General features: G+C 40.0%; 12 protein-coding genes across 12 annotated transcripts; 5 read left to right on the forward strand and 7 right to left on the reverse strand.

Moving 5' to 3' along the window:
* Positions 1 to 208: 208 nt before the first annotated feature.
* JH06_0662 (n-alpha-acetyltransferase) lies at positions 209 to 1,019 on the forward strand (the record flags this gene model as incomplete). Its single annotated transcript, XM_014673690.1, has 6 exons — positions 209 to 267; positions 300 to 392; positions 418 to 569; positions 599 to 725; positions 754 to 874; positions 903 to 1,019. 6 exons carry the CDS (start codon positions 209 to 211, stop codon positions 1,017 to 1,019), a joined length of 669 nt encoding a protein of 222 aa, XP_014529176.1.
* Positions 1,020 to 1,234: 215 nt separating this feature from the next.
* On the forward strand, positions 1,235 to 1,854 carry JH06_0663 (acetyltransferase; the record flags this gene model as incomplete). Its single annotated transcript, XM_014673691.1, has 4 exons — positions 1,235 to 1,254; positions 1,280 to 1,434; positions 1,462 to 1,531; positions 1,620 to 1,854. The coding sequence occupies 4 exons, from the start codon at positions 1,235 to 1,237 to the stop codon at positions 1,852 to 1,854; spliced, it is 480 nt and encodes a 159-aa protein (XP_014529177.1).
* A 415-nt stretch (positions 1,855 to 2,269) lies between these two features.
* JH06_0664 (splicing factor u2af-associated protein) lies at positions 2,270 to 3,465 on the forward strand (the record flags this gene model as incomplete). Its single annotated transcript, XM_014673692.1, is given in 9 exon segments — positions 2,270 to 2,383; positions 2,395 to 2,486; positions 2,517 to 2,616; positions 2,646 to 2,764; positions 2,796 to 2,858; positions 2,889 to 3,052; positions 3,082 to 3,224; positions 3,256 to 3,308; positions 3,339 to 3,465. The coding sequence occupies 9 exon segments, from the start codon at positions 2,270 to 2,272 to the stop codon at positions 3,463 to 3,465; spliced, it is 975 nt and encodes a 324-aa protein (XP_014529178.1).
* A 2,199-nt stretch (positions 3,466 to 5,664) lies between these two features.
* JH06_0665 (kinesin-like protein) lies at positions 5,665 to 7,339 on the reverse strand (the record flags this gene model as incomplete). The annotated part of the gene is made up of 6 exons (XM_014673693.1): positions 5,665 to 6,187; positions 6,228 to 6,308; positions 6,339 to 6,975; positions 7,006 to 7,141; positions 7,178 to 7,248; positions 7,282 to 7,339. The coding sequence occupies 6 exons, from the start codon at positions 7,337 to 7,339 to the stop codon at positions 5,665 to 5,667; spliced, it is 1,506 nt and encodes a 501-aa protein (XP_014529179.1).
* Positions 7,340 to 7,472: 133 nt separating this feature from the next.
* JH06_0666 (high-affinity choline transporter 1-like protein) lies at positions 7,473 to 9,194 on the reverse strand (the record flags this gene model as incomplete). Its single annotated transcript, XM_014673694.1, has 1 exon — positions 7,473 to 9,194. The coding sequence occupies one exon, from the start codon at positions 9,192 to 9,194 to the stop codon at positions 7,473 to 7,475; it is 1,722 nt and encodes a 573-aa protein (XP_014529180.1).
* A 174-nt stretch (positions 9,195 to 9,368) lies between these two features.
* Positions 9,369 to 10,097, forward strand: JH06_0667 (methylthioadenosine phosphorylase; the record flags this gene model as incomplete). Its single annotated transcript, XM_014673695.1, has 3 exons — positions 9,369 to 9,619; positions 9,651 to 9,772; positions 9,802 to 10,097. The coding sequence occupies 3 exons, from the start codon at positions 9,369 to 9,371 to the stop codon at positions 10,095 to 10,097; spliced, it is 669 nt and encodes a 222-aa protein (XP_014529181.1).
* A 727-nt stretch (positions 10,098 to 10,824) lies between these two features.
* Positions 10,825 to 12,069, reverse strand: JH06_0668 (u5 small nuclear ribonucleoprotein; the record flags this gene model as incomplete). Its single annotated transcript, XM_014673696.1, is given in 8 exon segments — positions 10,825 to 10,942; positions 10,973 to 11,088; positions 11,119 to 11,215; positions 11,245 to 11,462; positions 11,474 to 11,605; positions 11,633 to 11,857; positions 11,889 to 11,957; positions 11,989 to 12,069. The coding sequence occupies 8 exon segments, from the start codon at positions 12,067 to 12,069 to the stop codon at positions 10,825 to 10,827; spliced, it is 1,056 nt and encodes a 351-aa protein (XP_014529182.1).
* Positions 12,070 to 12,277: 208 nt separating this feature from the next.
* Positions 12,278 to 12,850, reverse strand: JH06_0669 (hypothetical protein; the record flags this gene model as incomplete). Its single annotated transcript, XM_014673697.1, has 4 exons — positions 12,278 to 12,357; positions 12,403 to 12,542; positions 12,573 to 12,649; positions 12,680 to 12,850. The coding sequence occupies 4 exons, from the start codon at positions 12,848 to 12,850 to the stop codon at positions 12,278 to 12,280; spliced, it is 468 nt and encodes a 155-aa protein (XP_014529183.1).
* A 2,452-nt stretch (positions 12,851 to 15,302) lies between these two features.
* JH06_0670 (hypothetical protein) lies at positions 15,303 to 17,136 on the reverse strand (the record flags this gene model as incomplete). The annotated part of the gene is made up of 5 exons (XM_014673698.1): positions 15,303 to 15,403; positions 15,433 to 15,613; positions 15,644 to 16,859; positions 16,890 to 16,964; positions 16,997 to 17,136. The coding sequence occupies 5 exons, from the start codon at positions 17,134 to 17,136 to the stop codon at positions 15,303 to 15,305; spliced, it is 1,713 nt and encodes a 570-aa protein (XP_014529184.1).
* An 86-nt stretch (positions 17,137 to 17,222) lies between these two features.
* On the reverse strand, positions 17,223 to 18,527 carry JH06_0671 (phospholipid glycerol acyltransferase; the record flags this gene model as incomplete). Its single annotated transcript, XM_014673699.1, has 8 exons — positions 17,223 to 17,255; positions 17,283 to 17,363; positions 17,394 to 17,585; positions 17,616 to 17,813; positions 17,843 to 18,182; positions 18,214 to 18,305; positions 18,337 to 18,477; positions 18,510 to 18,527. 8 exons carry the CDS (start codon positions 18,525 to 18,527, stop codon positions 17,223 to 17,225), a joined length of 1,095 nt encoding a protein of 364 aa, XP_014529185.1.
* A 1,118-nt stretch (positions 18,528 to 19,645) lies between these two features.
* Positions 19,646 to 20,055, forward strand: JH06_0672 (60S ribosomal protein L35; the record flags this gene model as incomplete). The annotated part of the gene is made up of 3 exons (XM_014673700.1): positions 19,646 to 19,701; positions 19,736 to 19,844; positions 19,894 to 20,055. 3 exons carry the CDS (start codon positions 19,646 to 19,648, stop codon positions 20,053 to 20,055), a joined length of 327 nt encoding a protein of 108 aa, XP_014529186.1.
* A 3,012-nt stretch (positions 20,056 to 23,067) lies between these two features.
* Positions 23,068 to 25,553, reverse strand: JH06_0673 (chitin deacetylase; the record flags this gene model as incomplete). The annotated part of the gene is given in 9 exon segments (XM_014673701.1): positions 23,068 to 23,088; positions 23,100 to 23,501; positions 23,532 to 23,586; positions 23,615 to 23,846; positions 23,877 to 23,979; positions 24,009 to 24,220; positions 24,251 to 24,452; positions 24,483 to 25,323; positions 25,354 to 25,553. 9 exon segments carry the CDS (start codon positions 25,551 to 25,553, stop codon positions 23,068 to 23,070), a joined length of 2,268 nt encoding a protein of 755 aa, XP_014529187.1.
* Between the last annotated feature and the right edge of the window lie 147 nt (positions 25,554 to 25,700).

Genomic DNA, 25,700 nt, shown 5'->3' on the forward strand with positions numbered 1-25,700 from the left:
CATTCAGTAACATCTAAAAATGATAAAATAAACCACACACTTTCATTCGAATTATATATGTTGGAATGGCGTTGAAAGACACTATACATGAACCATGTGTTACAACTCTGACACTGAAACCTGAAGAATAGCGTTGAACTCGTATGAATTCTCAACTGATGTCATTCCAAAAAAACAAATGAAGATGAACTCCAAAATGGCATTGATAATGTCAAAACGGACATCTACCTTGACGGATCGTCAAGAAAAGCGGAGAAAACGCCTTGAGTTATCGAATATCTCATGGTTTGATGGATTAGAGAGAATCAGAAGATTGTAAACCGATATCAGATATTGAAATTTGCAAACGATTTAAAGACGATTCCGGAAGAGTTGTACAAGAAACAGTGGGAGTAACTTGTCCATGATTATGTGTAGTTTTGAACCTATTTCTTCGTCATTTAGCGTTGAACAGAAACTGTTACGGTGTCTTCGAGGAGATGATGCCAAGGAGTTGTATGAATTAGGACAGGAAAACATGGAATCTCTCTATAATACATGTTCGTGGAAATGGAACGAAAAGAAGGAGAGTACTGAATGATAATTGACTTAAATATAGTGGCGGAGTGTCGATCACGAACAGCCCGATTTGTTATTGTCCGGGATAAGGCATCAAATCAACTTGCTGGTTACTTAGAACTCAAATTTTTATTAGACACAGATGATGATAGTATGGTCTGTTACATGTACTCTAGGATGTGATGTTTGATGTAGTTATTCGATTCAAATAGCAAAGCAGTATCAAGGTAAAGGGCTTGGACGAGTATTGATGTCTTTTGCGGAGAACTTGGCCATCTTCTGCCATCTTGAGAAGTGCCGATTGACTGTATTCAAAGTATTTGTCTTGGCGTTATTCAATCTAGCACAACCCAAGAGCGTTAGATTTTTATCTCCACAAATGTGGTTATGTGATTGATCCAATTTCACCTAGCTGTTATGGAGAGAATATATCCTCAAGATTTTCGTTTCTAGTTTGTTAACTATCAGACTTGTTATGAGATTCTGTGTAAGTCTTTTTTGTGATTGTCGTTTGTTTGTGATATATGGCAAGATACATTGATTCTACATATGAAAAACAAATGATTTCAGTTGAGTACGACATAATTGTGTAGTTACACAGAAAGTGATGATTCTATAAGAAACGAGAAGAGAGTCATTGTTGAACAAGCTAACAAAAATTGGAGAGGATTCGTGGATGATCATTCTGGGTTGTGGGTTTGTTTCGTATAATTAAGAATAGATTTGTTTCTGCATCGAGTGAATTCGATTTTGTGTTTGAAGACGGAAATAACCTCAGTTCGACTATTGGAGATGCTCTTATGGAAATGCTCACAGAAAACATGAAAGACCTTATCATTAACAGTGGATGGGAATGGAATCCTGTTCATGAGCGTGGTAATTGTTGTGAATCGTGATTTCTAGGACAGAGTATTAACTCACCATCGGCTCACTATGTTCTTATTGTTGAAAAGAATACAGAGAATGTAGTGGGGTATTTGGATAGTCGTTTTGGGTTAGAAGAGTTCGATGATAAGATGGTTCTCTTCTTGTTGTTATTGATCACTTTCATAATCTATTAGAATGAGTCTACAAGTCTCAAAGTCGTATCAGAATCGTGGTTTAGGATCCGTTCTTCTCAGTGCAGCCGAAGCCATTGCCAAGTATTGTCATTTAGATGCCTGCAGACTCACTGTATTCAAACAGAACCAACGAGCTTATCAACTCTATCTCAGGCATTCTTATATCAAAGAATTTGATCCAAACGAACATCCTTCATGTATCTTGATGTCGAAATATGTGAAGTTGGTTGTTTGAAATCAAATACAATACAGTGCATTTCCTTGTTCCAATATTGGTTATGATACTGACATGAACAACGTTAGTTTATTCGCAATTCATGGATCATTACACACTTGGACATGAAGGGGTTCACAATAGAACAACGTACATAACCCACGGGAAATTTGTTAATCATTTGAAACCGGCTTAATAGATGTATTAAATATCTTGTTCACTTGCAGAATAATGGTCGAAAATATTGACCATTTGATTTGAAAACACTACAGAAGTACATAGAGTTCCTATTGAGAATAGTAGCTGATATAGAATTCACAAGTTGTTTTCTTTCTCTTTGAAGTATGTAGAATTACGTACCAACCATGTTGAATTATTGATCCAAGGTTGTGGTAAGAAACAATGACTTCATTCATCTTCACTTACCATTCCACTCATGGATGATAAAACGGATCCTTCACCTACAAACCCTCTAGAGATGAAGGAGAGTGAAGAAAAGGAGTTTGAAGCCTTGACAGGTGAATCTGTTGATAAGGAAAAGAAAGAGAAAGTGAGGAGAAGTGCACTATTCTAGATAAGTCTAAGTATGTAGAAAGAAAACCAAATAAGAAAAGAGCTGGCCAGTGGAGAAATGCAAAACAGAATACATGGATGTAGTTGTATTTGTTTATTTGGATGACTAGATATGTGGAAAACCTTCCTGAAGATACAACAGTAGATGTACTGAATGATGTATTCAAACGATATGGTGTTATTGTTACAAATCTGGATGGAACTCCAAAAGTATGTTTGGATTATGGAACTGATCATAGATCAAATTGTATCGTGATGAAACGGGAAAACTGAAAGGAGATGCAAGTATTTGTTTCCTTCGAAAAGAGTCAATTCAACTTGCGATTCAGATGCAAGATGGATGTCCACTTCGTTACACGTTCGCCTCTTCAGTTCCATTCATCTTTTAGAGACTCACAAAAAGTAAAAGTATCTGAAGCAATCTTCCAAAAGAAGCAGAATCCAGAATTCAAGTATTCACTTACTGTGGTTGTGATTCATAGAGAACGTGAAGAGGCAGAAGATGAGAAAACTAAGAAACTTCGATGGATGCATTTGCAACAGCAAAAACAGAGTTTGAGTTGGGCCGAAGGAGATGAAGAAGTGGGAGGCGTTGGATTGAAGATTATCGTGTTGGAAAATATGTTTTCGTTGGAGGAGGCTCAAAGTTGTTGATAGATGGAGATTGACAATTAGAGCCAGGATTCAAGATAGAGATGAAATCAGATGTGTTGGAGGGTTGTGAGCCATTTGGTACAGTCGATAAAATTACTGTGTTCGATACGAATCCAAATGGCATTGTTGTGGTAAAATTCAAGAGTGCAAATGCAGCCGATAATGTTGAATTGCAGAAATAGAGATAATTCGTAGTGTGTGAAGAAGATGGATGGACGTTTTTTCGCAGGTCGGAAACTGAAAGCATAGTGAGTGATGGTCACTGTATTTATGAGTAGTTTTTGGGATGGGCATACAGATTATCGAGTGAAGATTACAGAAGAAGAAGAGAATGAGAAGTTAGAGAGTTTTGCAAATTGGATTGAAGGAGGTGATTCTGATTATATTTGTTTGTTAGTTATATGACTCTTTGATCCTACATTCTCTTCCTCTTAACTAATTACAAAGAAACAACTCAATTTAACTTTTATTTGAACTATTTACAGACATGGTATCACTTTCTAGATCTTTTTTCCGAAGACTTTTGACCAATTTATCAAAATAACCCATATTCTATCAGTTATTGTTGATTATCAATCCATACAACACGACTTCCTGATTGTGTTATTCCATCCTTGATACAACTCGTTACACTTCGTTCATCGGATTCATTTTCTGTTCCTCTATCTACTCCTTTTGAGGAAGTTAGAGATAAACACAGATCTCGGTAATGATCTCGGCTAGCTTGCATATCAGCATAGTTCTGCATTGTCTCCTGATATTTCATTTTCAGTTTACTGAATGATTGGAACAGTTGGTGATCTGGATTACCTATCATCACATCTCACATTTCACATCTTACCTGGATCAGTATCAGTATGCTGCTTCTGTACCTCCATCAACTTCTCTTCGTAGTTCTCCTTTAATTCATTGATGAGCCGTTTCGTCTTATTACGTTCAGTTTTTAGCCTACGTCGTGTGTCTGACGACTTTTTCTGTAATTCGCTTATTTCCACATCCTTGTCACCCAACTATTCCTCAGTCATCCAACCAAAATCCTACCAATTTCTGGAGTTCCTTCATTTCTCGCATATAATCAGCCAGTCGCTTATACAGCACACACAACATTTCTCTAGCCTCCTGCATATTCAGATTTCTCAAATGTGTTAACACTTCTTCTTCATCAAACTGACTCTGTTGAAGCACTTGCTCCAACTCATTCACAGAGTATGTATCCACTGCCAACACCTCCTGAGCCTGTGCAATCGCATCTTCCAACTCTTCCTGTTCTTCTGCATCTCCCGATTCTGACTCAACTGGAACAACAGGAGTTGTCATGGTTCGAGTTTGTATCCGTCTGCGTGTATTTCGTAAATAGTTCTCTTCTCTGGTCTTCATCATGGTCTTAAGACGTTGCATTGCTTGTTCCTTCTGGTCCAACTTAGATTGGAGCTGTCGAATCGTAGCATCTTTCTTCCCTTGAAGTGATAATTGTTTCTCCAGCCATCGAACACGCTTCTGATCCTCCTTACTGTATCGTTCATGTTCTCTTCGCTGGACATCAGCACTCAACTGCAGTTCCTTCACTTTTCGCTTCATCTGCTCTGTCCGTTCCATCTGAGCTCGTAGCATCGAATCAATCTTCTGGTTATCATGTTTTAACTCGGAGATCTGACGTGTTTGCTGACGTGTTTGGCGTTGTAGTGTCATGATCTCCTTTGTCTTGTCTTCAATCTTTGCCTTCAGCTCACGTTCATTCTGTTCTTTCGATCGTTGTAATGCTTCTCGTTGAATCTTCATTTCCTGAATCTCTGCTGAGAGTTTATCAATCCTTCGACCATGACTCTGAAGTTTGTGCAGAGAAAACTCCAAATCTCGCTTCTGAGTGTTGATTCGCTGAATCTCTTCATCCTTCTGCTTCAATTTTCCTTCCAATTCAGCATGTTGCTTCTTAACAGAATCCATATTGGCTGCTGGTGAGGCTGTACGTTGTTTCTGAAGAAGGACCTCCATTTGCTGCTTCAACTGTCTCTTCTCCTATCAATCAGACTCTCATCATTCACTCACAGCTTCAATTGCGTTGATTCTCTTAGTCATTTCTTTCAATTGATCTTCGTATTGGCCTGACATGGCTTCCATCTCGGCTTGCTGTTTCTTCATAAGTTGAAGCTGTTTTTCGCGCTCCTTGATACCGTCCATCAGAGTATCAATCTGCTTACTGAGGAAGATTTGTTGAGAACTGAGAGTCTGTGATACAGAGTGAAGTGGTCCTTCGACTTGAGAATCATCTTCTTTCTCTGAAACAGATCTGTGCGTTAGATAGAGAGTCAAGACAGATCACGATGGTCACAGTCATCAACCACTCATCATACACACATCACCACATCACTCATCATCCAGTACCTACTTATCACCCAAGATCGCATCTTTCAATCGAGCAGCCACTTCCATCTCCATATCCAATACAGTCTTACTCTTCAAATCGATCAGTTCAATTTTATCTTCCATACTCCTTTGGGTCTGTTGTTCACTCAATCGAAGCAGATCACTAATCTGTGTGTTCTTCTTCTGAATCATTTCATCCAATTCATCAATTTTCTTCTTATAGAATGCAATTAGGTGATATTAAAGCACTAAAGACACATGGTACAAGGATATGTCAACTGATTGAAGATCGTCAGGTGTCATCACCTCATTGGCAATGAACATTTTCTCATTTTCTTTCATTCCTTTTGTCATTCGATATTCCAATTGTGACTCTGCTTGATAACGCTTCTTCCGTTCTTCATCCAATGTCTCCTTCAACTTCTGGTTCTCTTCTTTTAGCTGTTTCACAATGGACTGAGCTTCATTCATCCGTTCCTCCAACATCTCTCGCTCTCTTTCTTCCTCTTCCGTGTTCTTCAAAGTTGTGCTTTCAGCAAGGGAATGTTGAGCTAGTGATGACATCATTGACATGTCTGTGAGAGATGAACCATACCCACGAGCAGTTACTAACTCTGATTGCAAACGTTTGATCTCTTGTCGTAACTGAAGAATAAGATTAGCATCACGATCACGATTAACACGAGGTTTGTTTTCAATATTCTTAGCGCTATTAGCATAACGAAGACAACTTAAACTTTCATTCACAGAATCCGAAGCCGGACTAATCATCATCTCTAACAACAACTTCTCACCTAACACACGCTATCATTAATGTCTTAGCATTTCCTCCAAGACTGTCCATCAATAACCGTGTTAATTTCGATTCTCGATATGGCGGGAATCTACCTCTTATACAAACCACCATTTTATACCCATTCTTCATCTTCTCATCTCCTAAAGCACGAATTACTTTTCCTAAAACTAGCAATCCCTTGTTAATGTCGATTCCCTCATGTTGCTGTTTCCCCTCACTCCGAGTTCTTGAAAGACGTTCACTACCTGCCAAATCAACGAAATGGAACTTGCTTTGACGAACATCAGGAGAATTATCTTCTTCTTCAGAAAACCCTGATCTAGGGATTTCCTGATCTATATAAATTGTAAAAATTGCATGCGAGCGGGAAGAGAAGGCATTCATTGCAGTCTCTCCCGTAGCTCTATATAAACTTCCATTGTCCAGCAATTCCAACAACTCTTCGGCTGATGTCACTTGCTGCAATTTCTGACCAAGTACCTTCACACCACCATCCTTATCGGAACGGATAATCACCTCCTTGTTTGCAGATTGATCCATTTCCAGTAGATCTCGGACAGTTTCGCCATAGATCTCAAGAAAACTCACATGAATCGCCACCTCACTTCCAGGATTCTCAGTCTCAGTCTGTTTCTTTCGTTGAAAGACATCGTAAATAAAACGCGGGATGATTCCAGTATCCACCACATTAGAAACTCTACCAGATGTACCCATCGTATACGTCTTTCCTGAACCCGTTTGACCATACGCAAGAACTATAGTAAAAAGGATAAAAAACATCGCACTTGTAGCATTATATCCTTCAAAAGAACTATCCACAAGCTGTGTCACACACGTTTCATAGATTTCTTGTTGAGTCGCTGTAGCATCAAACACGTAATTGAAAGTGAAGCGTCTATCACTGTCTCCATCGATGCAAATCTAAAGATTAGGAACAGTTACATCCAAAAAAATTACCTCTCCATCCTTACAATTACAGAATACAGCGATGTCACTGCAACCCCTTTCTCGAGCAATTAGAGGTCTTACTAGGATTCAAAAACAAAAATTGGGAAATATACCACGCACTGCTACCTGGACGCAGTCTGTTGATCCAGATGGCTTTGGGGACGATTCCATTTATTACACTACACACCTCTACTAACAAGAGTTGATTAGGAAAGTGATGTGCCAAAGCCAAAAAGAAATTGAATCATGATTTCGTCTTTAACAAACAATTTAGTCTTACATCTACGAGACTAATCTCATCCACTTATTGAGAAGGTGCAGGCTTTGTTTCAGTCGCTTCACTAGGTTGAGCGGCAATAGCTTCCACAGGCTTCTGAGTAGCAATGACTTCAGTAGGCTTCTCCTCCGTTTTTTCCTTCACAGGCAACTCGGTAGAATAATCACCAAAGAAGTCCCATCCCTTCTTGCCCTTCGTCACAATCATGTGCTTGAACAAGATCGAAACCAAATACTCTGAAACCAGAGCCACAATCATAGCCAGAGTACGGAATGGCATCCATGAAGGATAAGGAATGAACTGTGGAATATTGAACACAGGTTCACCTCCTCCGAAACGAAGAATGGCACCAAGGAGATATCCAACCAGAGAACCATATGTGTTCACTGAATCCTTCCAGTACACAACCAGCAGAAGCTGAGGGAACAGAAGGACATAAATGAAATCAGAGGTCAAAACCCAGAGAGAATACACCGAATTAGACACCAGAGCGAGAATAGTACCCAAGATACAAATAACAATCATTGCAATACGAGCAACTACAGTGATCTCATGATCACTTGCCTTCTTATGGAAGAGTGGCTTATACACATTAACAGTGAATACGGTAGCTGAAGCGAGATAAGCTCCATCAGCTGTCGATAGAGTGGCAGCAGCAATACCACCCAAACCCAAATACGTGATAACATCAGGAGTTAAATACTTGATAATGTAGGACAAGGCAGATGATTCCTTCCCTTCCAGTGTTCCCACTTCAGGGAACTGGGACCAATCCACTGTTGTGGCGTAAACACCCATCAGTGCAGGAGCCACAGCAGAGAGAAGAGCACCCACTCCTGACCACATAGACATGGTTCTAGCATCCTTCACACTTCGACTTGAGAGTACTCGCTGGAAATATACTTGCCAGGGAATACCTCCGAAGATCATAAGAAGAGCAGAATCAGCCCAGGAACCAATGTCTGCAGCTTGAATACTTCCCAGCCAGACATCTGAAGTCTTCGTAGCGTCACCCACATATTCGCTGGTAGCAACGAAAGGAATACAGATATACAGACAAATGAACATCAAAACCAACTGAACCACATCTGTGTAAGCGACCGAGTACATACCTCCAATGAAGGCAAGGAAACAGGAACAAACAGCACTCACTATAATAGCAAGTTCAGAAGAAATGCCAAGAAGCACAGACAAACAAGCACCTAAGGTGGAGAGAGCCATAGCAATCCAGAAGATATCTCCCAAACAAGCAGGAAGATACAACAGAGCAACCATCCAGTTACTGAACTTCTCGCTAAAAGGATCGAACATGGTGATGTACTCCTTTTCTCTCATCTTCTTGCAGAATAGAATAGCTCCGAAGAAGAAGCATACAGCATAGCACCAAGGAGCCTGAGTCCAAGCAAGACCCGAACCCTTAGTAACCACTCCTTGAGTAGTTCCATAGAGATAACCTCCACATACCCATGTGGCAACCATCGTAATAATACCCATGATTCCACTGAAGTTTCGTCCAGCTAGAGCAAGTTCCACAGCAGTATCAGCTTTCTGCTTCTTACTAGCCCAAATACCCACTCCAATAACAATAATGTAGAACAAGACTAGAGCAACAACACCGATAGGATCAAACTCTGTGTGGTAAGCGGGAACCTCAGTAGGTAGTTCCGTAGGAGCCAAGGATGCACCCTCTTGAACATCTTCAGCCATCACAGAGGCAATAATTGGGAGAGCAAGCAATAAACCACTCATTCCAGAATAATATTGAATGGTAGAAACAGAGGAGGACCCTTAATAGTTCATTAATAGGACACATGAAACCAAAACTACGTAATTGGACCCTTCTCTGACAGAAGGTTGAATGAAATCAAGTCGACGAAAATTGATTCAATCGATAGAATACCAACGAATGAATGGATATCCAAAATGACTTTAGGAATTATCCTGGGAAGCTCGCTGCTATCATCCAAGGCATTCAATGACTTTGCTACGAAAGTTTTTGAATCTGATTTTGGAAATGTTGAGTATTCGGAAGGTGTCATCAATTCCGTTTCTGTTGTGATTATCAGAAGACACTTGTTCGATAAAAGCCAGCCATATACGATTCCATCGGAATTGAATTACAAGGCGATGATCATGACTTTCAAGAAATTGGGATGTGAACGAATTATTGGATTGTATGAAACTTATTTTCACATTCTTGTTTAGTTATTCTGTTGGATCTCTCAAAGAGTCTATTCCTCTCTGTAGTATTGTGGTTCCAGATGACTATGCTTATTTGGGGGCGCCTCCACATATTCTTAATGATTACTCCTCCCATTTCGTTCCATGTATGAATATTGTGTTATCTTCTCTGTAGCCTTGGACATGGAAATGAGAGAGCGTGTCATTCAGATCCTGAAAGAAAACGGTTTTTCTCCTGTTTGCGGAGGCACGTACTTTCAAACCTTTGGACCTAGGTTTGAAACAAAGGCAGAGATCCGTTTCTATCAAGCTTTTTTTGAGTATGTTGGAATGACCGGTGCATGTGAAGCAACACTTGCCCAAGAACAGGGAATGGGTCTCTGTATGGTTGGACTTGTTGATAATATGGCACATGGATTGGGAGAACCGTTAACAGTGGAGGTTCGATCGTCAATTGGTTCTCATCCTTAGAGATTCAAAGCACTGCAAGAGTCAAACAAGGTTCTGATGGAGGAAGTGGTAAATACGGTAATTCAGCGGGTTTGTGAATCTTACATTTTTCTTGTTTGTTGGCTTTCTTGACTGATTTTTGCTAGGATGGATCCGGGAGTAACGGATTCTGGAAGCCTAAGCTGTGAGTGTTCACGAGAGGAGAACTCTCTATCTTGTAGTATTTCAGCGGATTGTCAAAATCCCTTTTCTTTCCACATTGAAGGACAAAAGGTGTTGGTGTCTTCTTGTATTCCATTGAGAAATGAACAATCTAGCGAGTCACACGTCGCAGAATGTGTTAATTCCTGTGAGGGTAGTTCTAAAAAGTGTGTCTCTCTACCTATGGATACTTCAAAAGAAAAGACGGTCGTTTCAAATCCTCCTAGGATTTCGGTTCAGAGAAGAGGGTTGGCCTCTCGCATTCCGATACTGAGTAAGTCAGATGTTGCTGTGCAATATCGAAACTCCCAGAGAAAGTTAAGAAGTATTAGTGAGGACTTTTCAGAAGGATCCTTTCTGGTTGTCAATGAACTGAAGGATCCAGATACGGAGCCACCATTCTCTCGTTCTCGTGAGGGTTCTCTAGGTCGATGATGTATAGGCAGCATTCCGTGCTGTGACTATTCTTCAGTTAGCTTTGAAGGCCTTTGTGATGTGACTTTGCACAAGTAGCTTGTACTTTCTTTTGTTTGCTCTATTAAACAGATTATGGAAGAATTTCACCAAGAATCACAGAATGGTCGCTACTGACCGAACAAATGATAGGCTCAATTGGATGGAAATCCACATCGTTCACACCACTCTTGTGGCCAGGAAGACGATATCTACTCATCATCCCCTTTCCAGTTCCCTACTTTATTCCTAAGGAGGTTGTATCATACACATAGACAAATCCATCACTACTTCCACATGAAGCCATAGAGAGATCTGGACTCCACGAACAACGCAGAAGATTTCCACTATTCTCTTGCTATCCTTCATTTCAATATTTGATTCTTACTCGATGACCCCTCATTAGCTTCAAACAACGATTCTCTCCTTCAAAGTATGCATTGATATCCCACACACGTAGACCCGCATCTAAAGAATTGCTTAATCTACTCTCATAATCACCACTCTCTCCTACAAGTAACCTCCATCAGGAGCCAAACGAATGCCAGAAATCATTTCTTGCAACTGAGGGAGAATAATTGAAGGAGTAAATGTACTCATCTCATACACACGAATGATTCCATCCAAACCTCCTGTAATGATTTGTGTTGTGTCTTCGTTGAAACAACAACCTGTGACTTGAAACGAGTGAGGAAGAGTTTTGATGCACTCATGAGTACGCTCATCCCACAACTACAATTCACTGTTGGGATCAGGAATACTTTGCATGTTCCATCATCGCTACAACTTACGATCAGATTGTCATTCTTCTTTGAGGCATCAACTCCATTTACAAAGGATGCATGACCTTTCAGCTTTCTTTTCAATCGTCCCAACTATCCCATCATTGAGAAGTATCCAACTATTACTGCCGCATCCCACACAATTACGTTCTTATCTGCACCACCGCTAATTACCTCACCTCCATCGTAGTCCCAACATACTTCCAGAACTGCATTCTTATGTCCTTCCAGAAGAGCGTAATTGTCACATTCTCCATATACGTCCCACAGAAATATATTTGTATCCATTCCAGCAGTTGCCAGGTGTTGTCCATCAGGAGAAAAACGAACTGTGTATACTGCATCCTATTCAATGAAAATAAGAACTCTAAATCACTTTATGTCCGATTAGTTCTAAATTGGGAGCCTTCAAACTCGATGTGCGAGGAGGCTCGTCAAGATCGTCCTATCTGTAACTAATGAAGGAAACGAACTACACGAACGACTACAGCCATATTCTTCTCCATATCGGCAACAACGAGATCAGTTGAAGTCTGCTTATCGTTCTGGTGACTCATTCTTTCTATAAAGTGTTAGATCGTTTTCAAGCCCAAAGGAATATTGATTACAATGAAAAGATCCTTTTTTATCACCTCGGATTTGAAGAAAACAGGGAAAGAATAATTGGGGACCAGAGGTCACCAAACTTAATGACAATAGGATCAATAGGGTACCTAAATCGGATTGGCTCATTGTTTTCAAATCAAACACCGTTAATTTAACTCTTTAATATACTTGAGTATCAAATCCATCGAGACTCGAAAGTGCTGCATCGTTCTGATCAAAATACGTAGACTTCTTTTCTTCTACTTTCCAACCAACTACCACTAGATACGAGTCATCATACATACTTTTGGTTTGACCATTCACTGCATTCTCTTTGTCAACAAATAGCTTCACTCTTTTCGGAACGCGATTCACTTGGATCAATCCTTCTCGTTTGTCTACTCGTTCTTTGTATCCACTAGCACCGAACTCCTTATTCATAAGACTATGTCTGAATGTCATGATTTCCACATACTCGAATATTCCTTTCAAGACTTCATCTCGCAACCATGGATTTGGTGATTGTAATCTTTCCAAGTCCTCTGGATGAATCTATATATCATACTCATATCTCTCCATTACTGTACTTGCAAGGAAACAAGCGGCAAATGGATTCACAGAAGGGATACACTCATACCACTTCTGTAGAGGAGTTTCATTCTCTGTTAAGAATGATCTGTCATCATAAGAATCTCCCCATACTCCCTCTCTAAGAGGGGCATGTTCATAGAGCTGTTCAAGAATCTCAATCATTCTGTCTTCTGAGGATCTGTGAATGAGTGTGTTTGCATGTGCATACGTGTAGTGAAGAGTGATATGAAGTGGAATGAGAATGAGACCTGCTTGGAGAGCAAGAATATTCGAAGCTATTTCTGGAGTACTTGTGGTTTGAAGAAGAACGAGGATATGAATAGTGGAATATCGTGGAAACATGAATGAAACGGTCGTAATGAATTCTTTCAAGGAAGAAGGTTTTAGAATGATGTGATGAGTAATACAGAAAACGGCCGTATTGATGTCAATAATAAGATGAGGACCATGAAGAGGTCTGCACTTATAATCAAGACTTGATTGTGTGAGTGATCTAACCAATGAAGACAAAGAAAGAGACTAACCGTACAAGGGATGGAAAGGAAGAAAGAAGAGTCTCTTCAAGAAGAATTATATGAGGAGTGAGATTAGTTTGAGAGGGTTGAATAGGGGTTTCAACAAGAATTGGATTTGAGTGTTGTGATGATTCTTTCAATGGAGATGACAAATGAAGTGGTGTTTGTGAGGAGGGATTCGTGGAGAGAAGAGAAGCGATATGCTGAAGGAACGAGAAAACATCTTCAGGAAGAATACGCTTGTAATCTTCATTCTGAAGGAGTAATTTGAGATAACACTGCATGCTCTCCACTTCCTCTTGTGCCAATCCTTCCTGAAGAGTGATCAGAGCATGAAGAGTTACTGAAGCTTGGAGAGCTCCTCGTAATGGTGTCAACAGAGAGGTTGCTTGTGTAATAGGAGTGGAATGAATGATAAGAGAGAGTTGAGACTGGATATAGTCAACAAGGGTTCTATGGATGAAGGAGAGAACAGAACAGAGACGCTATTGTGGTAGTAGTAAGTGAGGAGAGAGTAGATGAAGAAGGAAGAAGTGATTCTTGTTGAAGATAGGAGAGAGAATGACTTGCAAACGAGGATATCTCGGTTAGCAGTGATTGATAGTGGTTGGAATGATGAACAGGCGATGAGCGATGAGGAGGAGTGAGCTGAGAGGATTGGAGAGATTGAGAAACCACAGGAGTGAGTTGAGTTGTCACAGAAGCAACAGATTGCGTCTGAACAGGTTGAATGGAATGAGGAACAACTGGACTGGTCTGTTGCATCTGAGTGGGTTGAGTCGAAGGCATCAAAGGAGCTTGAGTAATTGGTTCTGTGGATGAAGAGAGTCCAGATGATAACGAATTAGACTTCATAGTCATATTAGACATAACAATAAACACATCTGATCGGTTCCATTTCATCAAAACAGGAATACACTCCAAACTTGATGATAGATCAGATTTAATCTGATTCATGAATCGACTTCCAAAGAGAAATCCTAATTGAATTGTTTTGGATAATAATGGAATGATTCGAGTTGATTCCAATGAGTGTGTGAGTTGTTCATTCAATACATTTGGTGGTGCAGATGACAGTTTTGAGAGTGATACAGGGAGTAAGAATCGTGTATTCAGTGTTCCAGCGTATTGAAACAAAGTGATTTCTGATGTTCGATCAATCAAATAGTCTGGCATGTCTCCAGAGAGAGGGAGAGAAGAGGGAATATGAGATTGAATAGGAATTGGTGTATGAGGTACAGAATGAAGGAAGAGGAGAGGAAAGACTTCTTCATTCAACTTGGTGAATGCGATTGGTATGGGATACCAAGATTCATGAGATGGTTTGGATATGATTTGAAGAGAATACGAAGGAGAAACAGAATCATCACTCAAGTACAGAGGAAGGTGTTGGATAGGAATATCCGATGGGATTTCATAAGTAAATACGTTGAAGGGATGAAGCGAAGGAGTTAAAAGAGGAATCAGCGGGTCATCCGTTATCTTTCGAAATATTGGACTTTCTACAAAGAGTTGAGATGACACAGATCTTGAAGAAGAATCCCAAGAAGAAAGAACACATGAACAGCATTCATCACTGGAAACAATATTCATAGGATACGATATAATAGGGAGATATTGAATCGATAATAGAAACGAAACAGCTATCTTTTGAGGACACAGAGGAGTGAATGACACATCTGGATAAACAGATTGAAGGATAAATTCCTTTCGAAACAAATCTACTCTCGATTCAGAGTCTCTTGAAATATCTGGATTGAATACCTCGTCTTTTGGACATTCCTTTACAAATGGATCTATGCATTATTTATCACTCAAATAGTCACGAAGATCAACAGAAGCAATTGTTTTCACACTTCCCACTTCCATCATCATCTTTCGAAATTGAATACTGAGAATAGGTTTCTTATCATTTACAACCTCTGGTAGCTTCATTGGAGGAATGAGATATCTCTGGAGACGAAGATCCTCTTCCTCCTCTTTTTCACATGCATCTCGATAGTAATCCTTGTATAAAAAGCGAAGAAGCATTCAATTTATGATCTAGTTGGTTCATCTTTTCCCTCCATTTCAAATAAACACTTTGAAAAAGGCAAAAATTATAGACTATCTTCTTCTGATAGGATTGACTCTTGCAATTGCTCATCAAAATCAATAACTGCATTCTCCTTCTTTGATACATGTACAACCGGAACACCATCTACAATTAAATAGAAACATAACGATAACCTTTATTAATATATCCCGAAACCGTTCCTCGCTTACACTCCTCGATACTAGCAATGGTTTTCTTTGCTTGAGGAAGTCCGCCTGTCTTCTTCACTTTCACCTTCTTCCGGTTCTTTTCAGCTTCTACAATAATCCGATCTCGTTCCATCTCATTCAAATCTTCAAAATCAAAACTCCTTGACTATATCTCATTTCCTAGATTCATTCTTACCATGACAGAGGTATTAAGAGGTTCTCCTCTCTTTCGAGAAATGGCTGGAGTTTTCACTTTGAAAGCTGATGCCCATTCACCATTGATCTGTTGAGCATCGAATAATGTTTCTTTGTCTTTTGAATCCTCTTCTTGATCCAATTCCTCCATCATCTCTCTCAGTTGTCGTTTCCGTTTCATTGTCCCTTTTCTTGCCAATTTCATCCCCTTTTCTGTCTTTTTGTTTATCTTCGGTTTCTCTGGTATCTTCTTGTCAGGTGGTTTGAAACCATGATCCAGACTCACAACCTTGCATTCCTCTGCTGTACGCCCAGAAACACGAAGACTCACTTGAGTCCAGAAAAGAGGACTTGTAAGAGGAAGAGGAATCGTTTCAACAGCATCGTGCAGTTTCTGCAATTCCTCTTCAGTCCATGGGTTCTGAGTCACGACTGGAGGAGGCGATGGATGGTGGTCCTCTTCCTCAATTGGTTTGAATTTGGATGCTATGGGCTTGGGCTTTGATTTGGGTTCTCTCGATTTCAGAGGTTCCTTTGATTTGACAGGCTTTTTTGGTTTTGACTCTCTCTTCACACTCTTTCCCTTCGATTTGGGGATCGAAGGTTTTGCAACTGGCTGCACCAAAAATGGCTTTGATTTGGGTTCTGAGGGTTGATTCACTCTCTGGGATTCAGTCACTTCCGACAAGAAAGAAATCTCTCTTGCTTCTGGAGGTCGAGTCTCCTTCACCCTTTCTGAACCCACTTTCACATTCTCTGCAGAGTGAACTATCTTCACATTCTCCTCTTCAAACTCTTCTTCGATTCTCTCTTCATCTTGATCCACTATCCTTCTCACTCTTTCTTTGGTTACATGTGACGAATTATCCAAGTGTACATAGATACCCTTCCAGAATTCGAGAGGAGGAACACGACTACGACGAGACAGATTGGATGTAGATTGGGAAAGAGAGGGGGTCATATCGCTCAAACTGTCATCCAATTTTATCTTCAAAGGTGCCACACGATTGCTGGAAGTCAATCTGTCAGAATCCGAACGAACAATGAAAGGCTCGTCCCAAAATTCCTTTTCAAATTCACTTCCATCCAAATGAACCAACTTATCCTTTTTTCCCCTTGGACTAGTTATATGGAAATCTGTAACACTTTTCTCAGTATCCATATTCATTGAAAAAGAATCATCTTCCTCATTTCCAGTCTTCAATACTCTGTTTACTCTATTTATAAAAACCCACTTCAATAATAACAGTTTTCCCCATGCCTTATTATCAACAGATGGAACTAGTTCATAAGAATTCGATTTATCACTTGAAAGAGAGAGTCTAGTTCATGACAAACCAACAACGACTTCTACATTGGTTTTGACACTAGCAACGAATCTTCCAAATCAAATATTCCGCTGTTATTATCTCGAGGAAGTTGCTGCGACTTGATAGGAGAGACAAGTGTTTCAAGTTCTTTCTCCTTTTCTGTATTCTGAAACGGATCTTCCATACTTGCGACTATGGAAAGATCCAAAAACAACTGATGTTTGGATTTGAATATGGTCTTGTTGAATTCAACAAATACTAGGAAAAATATTAGAGAACACTCTTGATATTGAAAATCACCAACTTCAGCAGAAAAACTACAAACCATACAAGAGCAACTCCAATTGAAATCATGAGAATCCACTTTGGGGATTCCAAAATCTTTTGCTTTCTATCAAAGATGAACACTTCCTATACTTCACTTCCTCAATTATCTCAAACTCTATTCTCTAACCATTCGGGACTCCATTGCTGATTCTTTATGAAATAATCCATTTGTTTATCCTTCTCCACATATGAAGCATCCAACCACTGTTGTATATTATGATTGATCACATCCAAATCATCTGATCCTTTCACCAAATCCTCTACATTCACCACATTCACATGCATATGGAGATTCACAGGAATACGCTACGAATAATAGGAACGACTCAGTATCACTTTTCCAAACATATTCACTAGTGAAGGGAGATTCTTATCGATCTCACGTTCATAATGCTCACCACAGATTTCTCCAGAATATCCTTCGAACTGCATGGTAGCATCATACACATAAAAGTCCTCTTCTGTTTGTAGATGAGCCTCATGCAAACGTTTTAACACATATGCCAAACCCATAGAACGAGGAAGCAGTACATGCTACAGAACAATCAACAATCATATTATACCTCCAAAACAGGTCGACCTGCATTCTTAGCATAACGCTGACTTCTCTCATAAGTACTACGACAATACACTGTTCCTTCAGGAGACAAAAGAAAACTGATGGGATTCAAAGATGTAAGATAATCTGTTAGAAATGAATCGAAATGCAATTGGTCACGCTCCCAATTCCGATCTAAGAAACACATGTGAAGATCCTTAATAGCATATCCAAACAGCGGAATCGAACGCAAACTGCTTTTCATCATAGCGGAGAAGTCGCCTTCCTTGCCGAAAATGGAGTAAAGAAATGAAGAAAACAACCAGTCCCACTCTGTTTGGTGATTATGGAGGTAGACGGATTTGCTACCTGTCACAACAAGTGATATAAAATAACTTCTTTGCTGTTCTCCTTAACTCATCAATATCTCCGCTGAGTACCAATTTCACATCAGGTGTCAGAAAACGAACTAATCTTATGTAAACACCCTAGATATTACAGATTCAAAGAATAACGAACAAGAAGCGATGATTTGAGTGTACGGACTTGTACTGTTCCTAATAACGGAGACAAACAACTCAAAGCAAAGAGCCAAACAAGAACTAACGCTGCAGCGAAAACTGCAAACAATACCGATATAAGCAGTCGCACTGTACTGCACTAGAGTTCATATGTATGCAAAGGCATCCTACAATCGTATCCAATATCATTCAATGAAATCCAGAATTGTAGTTTGATGAGAATGACTTGAATAGTCATGAAAACCCCGAGCACAATGAATTGGCGATGAATAAGAAAAAGGATAGATATACCAGAGGGGAACGATCGTATCCAATATACCAGTAAGTCCTTCGGTATGTGTTGACCGAAAACTCAGATCTAGTCTTATTGTGTTATTGTAATTCTCTTCTTTCCATTATCAATGATTTTAGCTCGATTGATCCTTTGCATAACGAGAAAAGAGGTTCAGAGATCAAATCAAATAAGCAGAAATGAAATACAGTGATTTCTGATCCAGGGGTTATTGTATTGTCTTTTCCTTTCGCCTCTTTCAGTTCAAAGATTGTTATTTCATTCATTTCAACCAACATGGTATGTTGTAAATGCTTTAGCAATTGAAATGAAAGGAAATGGGAAGAGAAAACGTTGTCTAACACGATCTAGCCTAAGCAGATCAAGGACGTTCGTGAATTCATCGGTATGACTAGAAGAAAGGATGCTGCTCGTATTCATTTATTTTTGAGAGGGTTATAGATAGTGATCAAGATCAAGAAGAATACTAGCGGTGAGACGAAGTTCAAGGTGCGCTGCAGCAAAGTATAGCTTTGTTAGCTGGTTTTATGGCTAGTACCTCTACACCTTGGTGATTAAGGATGCTGTGAAGGCTGAGAAGCTTGCTAAATCTCTTCCTCCTAGTAGATTTATTGGAGTATCTTCTTATCTATAGCCATTACTAAGGAGGAGATCTAAGTATGTTGGGGGATGAGTCACCGTTGAAATACAATCAGCAATACATCTTTGTTTGTTTGATACAACTGTTCATTTTTAACTGGTTTGTTTCTTAGGTTTCGATGAGGCATCTTTGATATACCGTCACTATCAAACACTTTACAGATTGAGATTGAAACTCTGATGGGGTACAATTTCAATGAGCAGTAATAACGTCATTTCAATTTGATCCCCTGGTTTGGTTGAATACATTCTTGACCATTCTAAAGAGTTCGTAGTTGTAAGTGATTGAATTTGGTTGGAAAGAGGATGGAATGAACAGGAATTTCGAAATTCCTGTTAGTAGTGTGTATTCTGTTGTAATCGATTATTTAGGACAATGCCATATACTCCTTCCAGACTTCACGTTAAGGGCGCCATTCTGGGTTACAGAAGGTAGGGATGGAACGATGGAGGACATACTCTATAGAAGCAAGGTCGCTCAGTATGAAAATCAGAGCCTCATCAAGATTGAAGGAGTGAACACTGCTAAGGATGCTGAGTTCTACTTCGGAAAGCGTGTTGCTTACGTCTACAAGGTATATTGTTGTTGGCAATGAATTTGGATGACTTCTAACGGTCCTTTAGGCCGAAACCATGAAGAACGGTTCTCATTATCGTTGCATCTGGGGTAAGGTCGCGAAGGCTCACGGAACCAACGGAGTGGTGCGTGTATTCTTCCGTCACAACCTTCCTCCTCAGTCAATGGGAAAGACAGTGCGTGTGATGCTCTATCCTAGCCGTGTGTAATTGATGGCCAAATTGAGTTCTGATCAAGATTTAGTACATGTTTGTTTCAAACAGAGCAGAAAAGGGTATCTATAGAGAGTGAACTAGAATCCAGTAACACCGCATAATCATCTCTTTCATATCTTTTACGTCAATTTCCCATTCTTTATGGATTGGTAATCGTAACTCCAGTCGTTGCTGATCCATCTTCAGGATTGATGGATGTAAACTAACTTGCAAACTAATTTTCTTTAATGGAATGAACTTTACTTCAATCCGAGCCACTATCTGGTTCTTTCTCTTAATCATCACAGCATACTGATTTTCCATCAATACTCGAATCTCACAATTCATTCCATGTATCATATCCATCACTTCCTTATATACAGTTTCTTCTTCTCTCTTTAACCGATCTAATTCCTCATCATGTCCTGTTTGAGGCACAATACGTTTCTTCTCCTCTTCAACCTGTTCTTGTAATTTGACCATCTGTTCGTTTGCAGTCTTGATCATTTCTCTTAACCCTTGAACTCGAATTTCTTCTTGAGAAGTCTGATGACGAAGCTGAACAAGTCGAGAGAGTGATGGTTGTGTAGAAATGATATGTTGATTGAGGAAGAGAATGGAGGAGTAGGACTATGAATGAGAGAGAATGGAGAGAATCACTTTTTGCTCCAATTGATGTGCCTTAGTGAGAATCGATTGGACCCAGAGAGGAGGTGAATAGGATGAAGGTGGTTCAGGTTGTGAGAAAGGCGGTTCAGGTTGTGAGAAAGGCGGTTCAGGTTGTGAGAAAGGCGGCTGGCTTGACCGAATCGGTGATAAAGCTGGTTGGTTTGATGATGGTTGTGAGGGACGCAATGGGTTCAGCTTGACGTTAACTCCTTCTAATCCTTCCTCTATAGAACCTTCTCGTTTCTACTTCTCAATAGTCATCCGATACCTACAGACAACAGTGAAGGATCATCATCCACTGATGAGCGTGATAAGATTGGAGAAGGTAGAACAACATTCGACGTACGTGAAAAACCATCCAGCTTTGATGTACGAGGAGGTTCTGGAAGGGATGAATCAGAAGATTCCAGAGGAACAGGTGTCTGATTTGAGACTCTAGAATCCTCTAGAAGAGAACGAGAAACAGATGGAAGGAAATACGCATCCATATTCAGACTGGTCTCCATATCATGTTTTGACTCAATTTCCTGACGTAACTCTTCTTCTGATTTCTCAATTTCACGTTCTTCATCTTTTATCTCCTCTTGGAAGAGAGAACGACTGATATTGGTATCAATGACAGAATACTTGGGGTTTTCTGCGCCTCCATATTTCTGACTACTTTTTACTTCATGAACCACAGTCTGAACTCCACTTTGAACAAGTAATGGAGAGAAATGCGGAATAGCTTCGGTTTTCTCTTCATTTCCAAGAGAATCTTCTTCAGGCAATAACTGGGCAGGTTCGCCAGCTTGTACCAATAATTGCGACAATCGCCGAAGATCTTCAGTGACGGTATTATCGATATCAACTGTTACACGATCCAGAGGAGCACTCATGCGATTCAGTGTCTCTTCTGTAGAGTCACGAACAGCTTGAGCAGTTTCTGATAGTGCCACAGTGGCTGATTTACCTTTCATAGGCTCCTCAGCCATCTCTTGACGCAATTGGTTTGATAATTGTTGTAACTCCAATGTTGTATCCAGAGTATTTTCCTCTTGTTTTGGAAGGAGTTTCATTAACGCATTTGAAGGTAACGTATCTGTATTAGGTTCTGAAGAACGAGGAAGCACTGATGATCTTCGTTCGAATTTGTCTAATTCCCGTAATAGAGCTGATTTCACTTCTCCTAAGAACATTGTACTTCGGCGAGATGATAAGGATTCTCGATTCGATGGAGGTGGATTCTCTGATAGTAACTCCTTCACCATAGGAATATCGGATGTATCGGAGTCACTATGTGAAATCTCCATATTCGAAGACTCCCGCGGGGATCCAGCCACTTCTAACAAGTCTTGTAATGCCACAGTTTCCTCTGTATCCATAACTTCAGAATGTTCTTGTCCATTTGTGGTTTGTTCCAATAATTCAGTTAATCGAGGTGTGGCAGTTTCACTGCTTCGTAGCATTGAGGACAGTTTTGATATCCGGACAGTTTGATCTTTCGAAGCATCTGTAATTGGGCCAACTTCATCATTAAGAATGGCATTCAACTCATTCACATCCGCTGTAGCTCGTTGAGGATAAGGAGGACTGTCAGAATCAGAAAATGATAACGATTGACGCACAGGAGGAATTTCAGGCTCTCTATCAAATTGAGCCAGAATACTGGAGTTTCGACTCGTTTCAGGTCCTTCAGGGTAATCAATTTCAGTAATAGCAGAAGGACGAGTCGAAATATCACTCTCTACTCGTTGGAGCATTGGAGACACAGATGTTGTAGGATCTGTCTCGTGGAAATCAATAGTCGCTTTCTTTCCAAAACGAATTCGCTTCTCAGAAGTAACACGTTCTTCCGATAAGCATGAAGGAAGAGAACGATTCATTTTAGGTGTTTCCTGAATGGAGGCATCATTGATCACCATCTACACAAAAAACCTGTTTCAAATATACATTGAGTTCTGCTATTGACACAGTTTTGCCCTCCACCTCATCTTCACTAATCCCTTCCAACAGCTCATTGATTTCCGCCGCACTCACTTCTCTTGAAGGGTCATTCTCAATGCGCTGTTTCTTAGATTCTAAAAGTCAGCAAGAACCCAATAACACAAACCAGGATCATCTTGAATCTCTTCAGAATTTCCCATTTCTACACTATTATACAAACTAACGTGTATTTAACCCGGTGATACAACTGAATTGCTATTCTCAGAACGCTCTATCTTTCATTCCACAAATCTAGTCCAATACTCATGGGATATATTGTACAAGTCTCGAAAAGAACACAGAACAAATAGCAATTCCGAACACAAAAGGTTGGCAGAGATTTGAAATGCGATAAATTGGAACCTTATTTGGTAGAAACAAACAGACACATTTTTACAGATTCTCATTAATGAGCTTAACAACACCATTGACAGAATAGTTTGAGGACGACTTGCCACAGAATCCAGAAGTTGAGTGTGTCTACTATGAATGTCAATGCTATCACCCACTTGGCCTGGTTTGATAAGCACAGAACGATCAGGACCGAGTACTACTTTTCCTGACGACATCGATGTGATTTTCAATCCCCAGAGTGTTGTGATCTGGCAATTCTTCGTGGAGAGAGTGATCACAAAGTTATTCGCAGCCTTCACAGTTGGATTGTTGATAAACGTACTCACACAGAACCCTCCATCCCACGAACTCTCATTCGTCAGTGTGAGCACACCATCCCACTGATTATCAGTGTCTGGTTGAGGGATCGTTGAAGAAGTGGGTTCATTCCCTGGATAGTAGTCAGGACAAGACTCACAAGTCTGGAAGTTTCTCTACGTCTCATTCATTGAATCATGAATCACAGTTGAGTAATAGCAGGTATTGATCTCACGACCATTACAGAGTGAAGTAATCGGACTAATGAACAAGTGAATATGACTAATACGTAACAGTAGAACTGACACATTTGAAATTGGATGACGATAACTCATTCATAGGAACGGGGTTCTTATAATATTCAACAATTTCTTTTACAGAAGCAAATACAATGTTCTCCTTTGATGTAATGTATTGAAGAAGAGACTCCAATAACTCAGTACGTTCCTCTTCCGATTGAAGTACCCAACTTGCTGTAAGAGGAATGAAAAACGGTGATCGATTACCATTGTAATGAAGATCTCATATTATTATCATTCCAAAATACATACCGAAATTGTATTTCATCAATTCAAGAATCTCTTCTGTTGATCCTGAAGGATCCTGAACTGTGATGACCTGACCATTCGAATCAATGATTGAAGGAAGAGGGACCTACTATTGAAATCTCAATCTATTCGTACTTCCCATAAGCCAGGATGAGGTGATGTGATGGTACGACCACGCCATGACTGTTCAATAGCTCCTTGATCGAGTGTGTAGGGATAATACAGAGTATCAGTAGGAATACTGCTATCATACAAGAAGCCACGCTCCTGAAGTACTTCTAACATCCAATCATTGTACTTCAAATCAGGTGCTCTGAAACCCACAATCTCAGATTCTGGAATTCCAGCTATTGATCAGATTTCAAGAAAATCAATACAATATTTCGCTATATACTCCCGAGCCTTGAGAATTTCTCGTTCCCACTCAGCTTTCGTAGTAGTGGCTCCAGTAGAGTGTGTAATGGAATGGATACTGACCTCATGACCCTCCAAATACAACTGTTTGGTATACTGATACTGATTATCATTTGTCTGGGTGAAAAAGGTCATCTTGGGTTTACAATTAAAGAAATCTCTAGCCTATGGATCAGAGAGAGAAGATGGAATCACATTAGACTCTCGAGATACCCTCATCATGTATTCAAATGTGGTAGGAGTTTGAGCATCATCCCATGATATTGCCACAAATTGAGGCATGGATTTAACATCAGTGAGTGATGGGTGATGTGTGCTTGCACACTGACAGAGATCTAATGAACAATATGTAGCAGAACAAGAGTAAGGTGAGCAGATACCACAATCCAGAGAGCAACTGGTACAGTCTTCTGTAGGATCACAGTTATCATCTCCACAGTAAGCTCCATCTGGTTCATTAGCAGGAGGAACTGTTGGAGCAACTCGTGGAGGTGTGGTCGGTTCGTCCACCTTCTGAGTTAACTCAAATGATAGTCCAATAGAATACTCGGGATGACCATAACGATCTGTGTAAACAAAAGCATGGAGAGTATGAGTTCCCGCAGTCAGTGAAGAAGCACTATCACTTCCAAAGATCTGATGAGCTGAGGTGGTTGATGCATATAATGAATCATTATCAAGAACCCAACGGACTGATGTAGCCTTGATAGAAGAAAGGGATAAGACTATGGGTGTCGACGTAAGAGTCTGAGACTCGAGAGTTGCTCCATCGGTCATCTTCCCTTCACATGTAAGAGAAAGAGAATTTGGTCGAATAACACTTAAAGAATACGAGGTTGAGAAGAGAGCGTAAGGAGTAGAATCATGAACAGAAATCACGATAGAATACACTCCTTGCATCACGTTCCATACACTTGTTCCATCAGAATAGACATTACTATGAACAGAGACGCAATCAGTAGTTGAGGGAGTAACTGAATGTTCAAAAGTATGTTGTTCATGGTTCATTCCATTCACAAGAAACTTGACGGTATAACTAGTAATGAGAAAAACACTCTAGAACAACGCGATCAAAGCACTCGGAGGACAGAAAAGGACTTGAATATCAGCTTTCGCTTGATTCGATGTAATTGAAACAAATTTGGTTTGTGTAGAAGACAAATCTGTAGAACAAGTCTGGGATCCGTCCATGGCAACACACACATTATCAACAATTGCAGCCGAACTGCACACCACGAGTAAAAGCGATAGGATACCGAGTTGCATTGTTTTAGTAGACAATCGTCGGAACGAAGCAATGACTCTTTCAAACATACGAAGACAAGGATCGGATTCAATGAAAAGCTAGAATAGGATTTCATACATAGTATCAGGACAAACAAACAGAATTAACAAAAGAATAGAAAAGAGAGC

Source organism: Blastocystis sp. subtype 4 (genome assembly GCF_000743755.1).
Source record: "Blastocystis sp. subtype 4 strain WR1 chromosome Unknown seqid_0031, whole genome shotgun sequence".
Lineage (NCBI taxonomy): Eukaryota > Bigyra > Opalinata > Blastocystidae > Blastocystis > Blastocystis sp. subtype 4.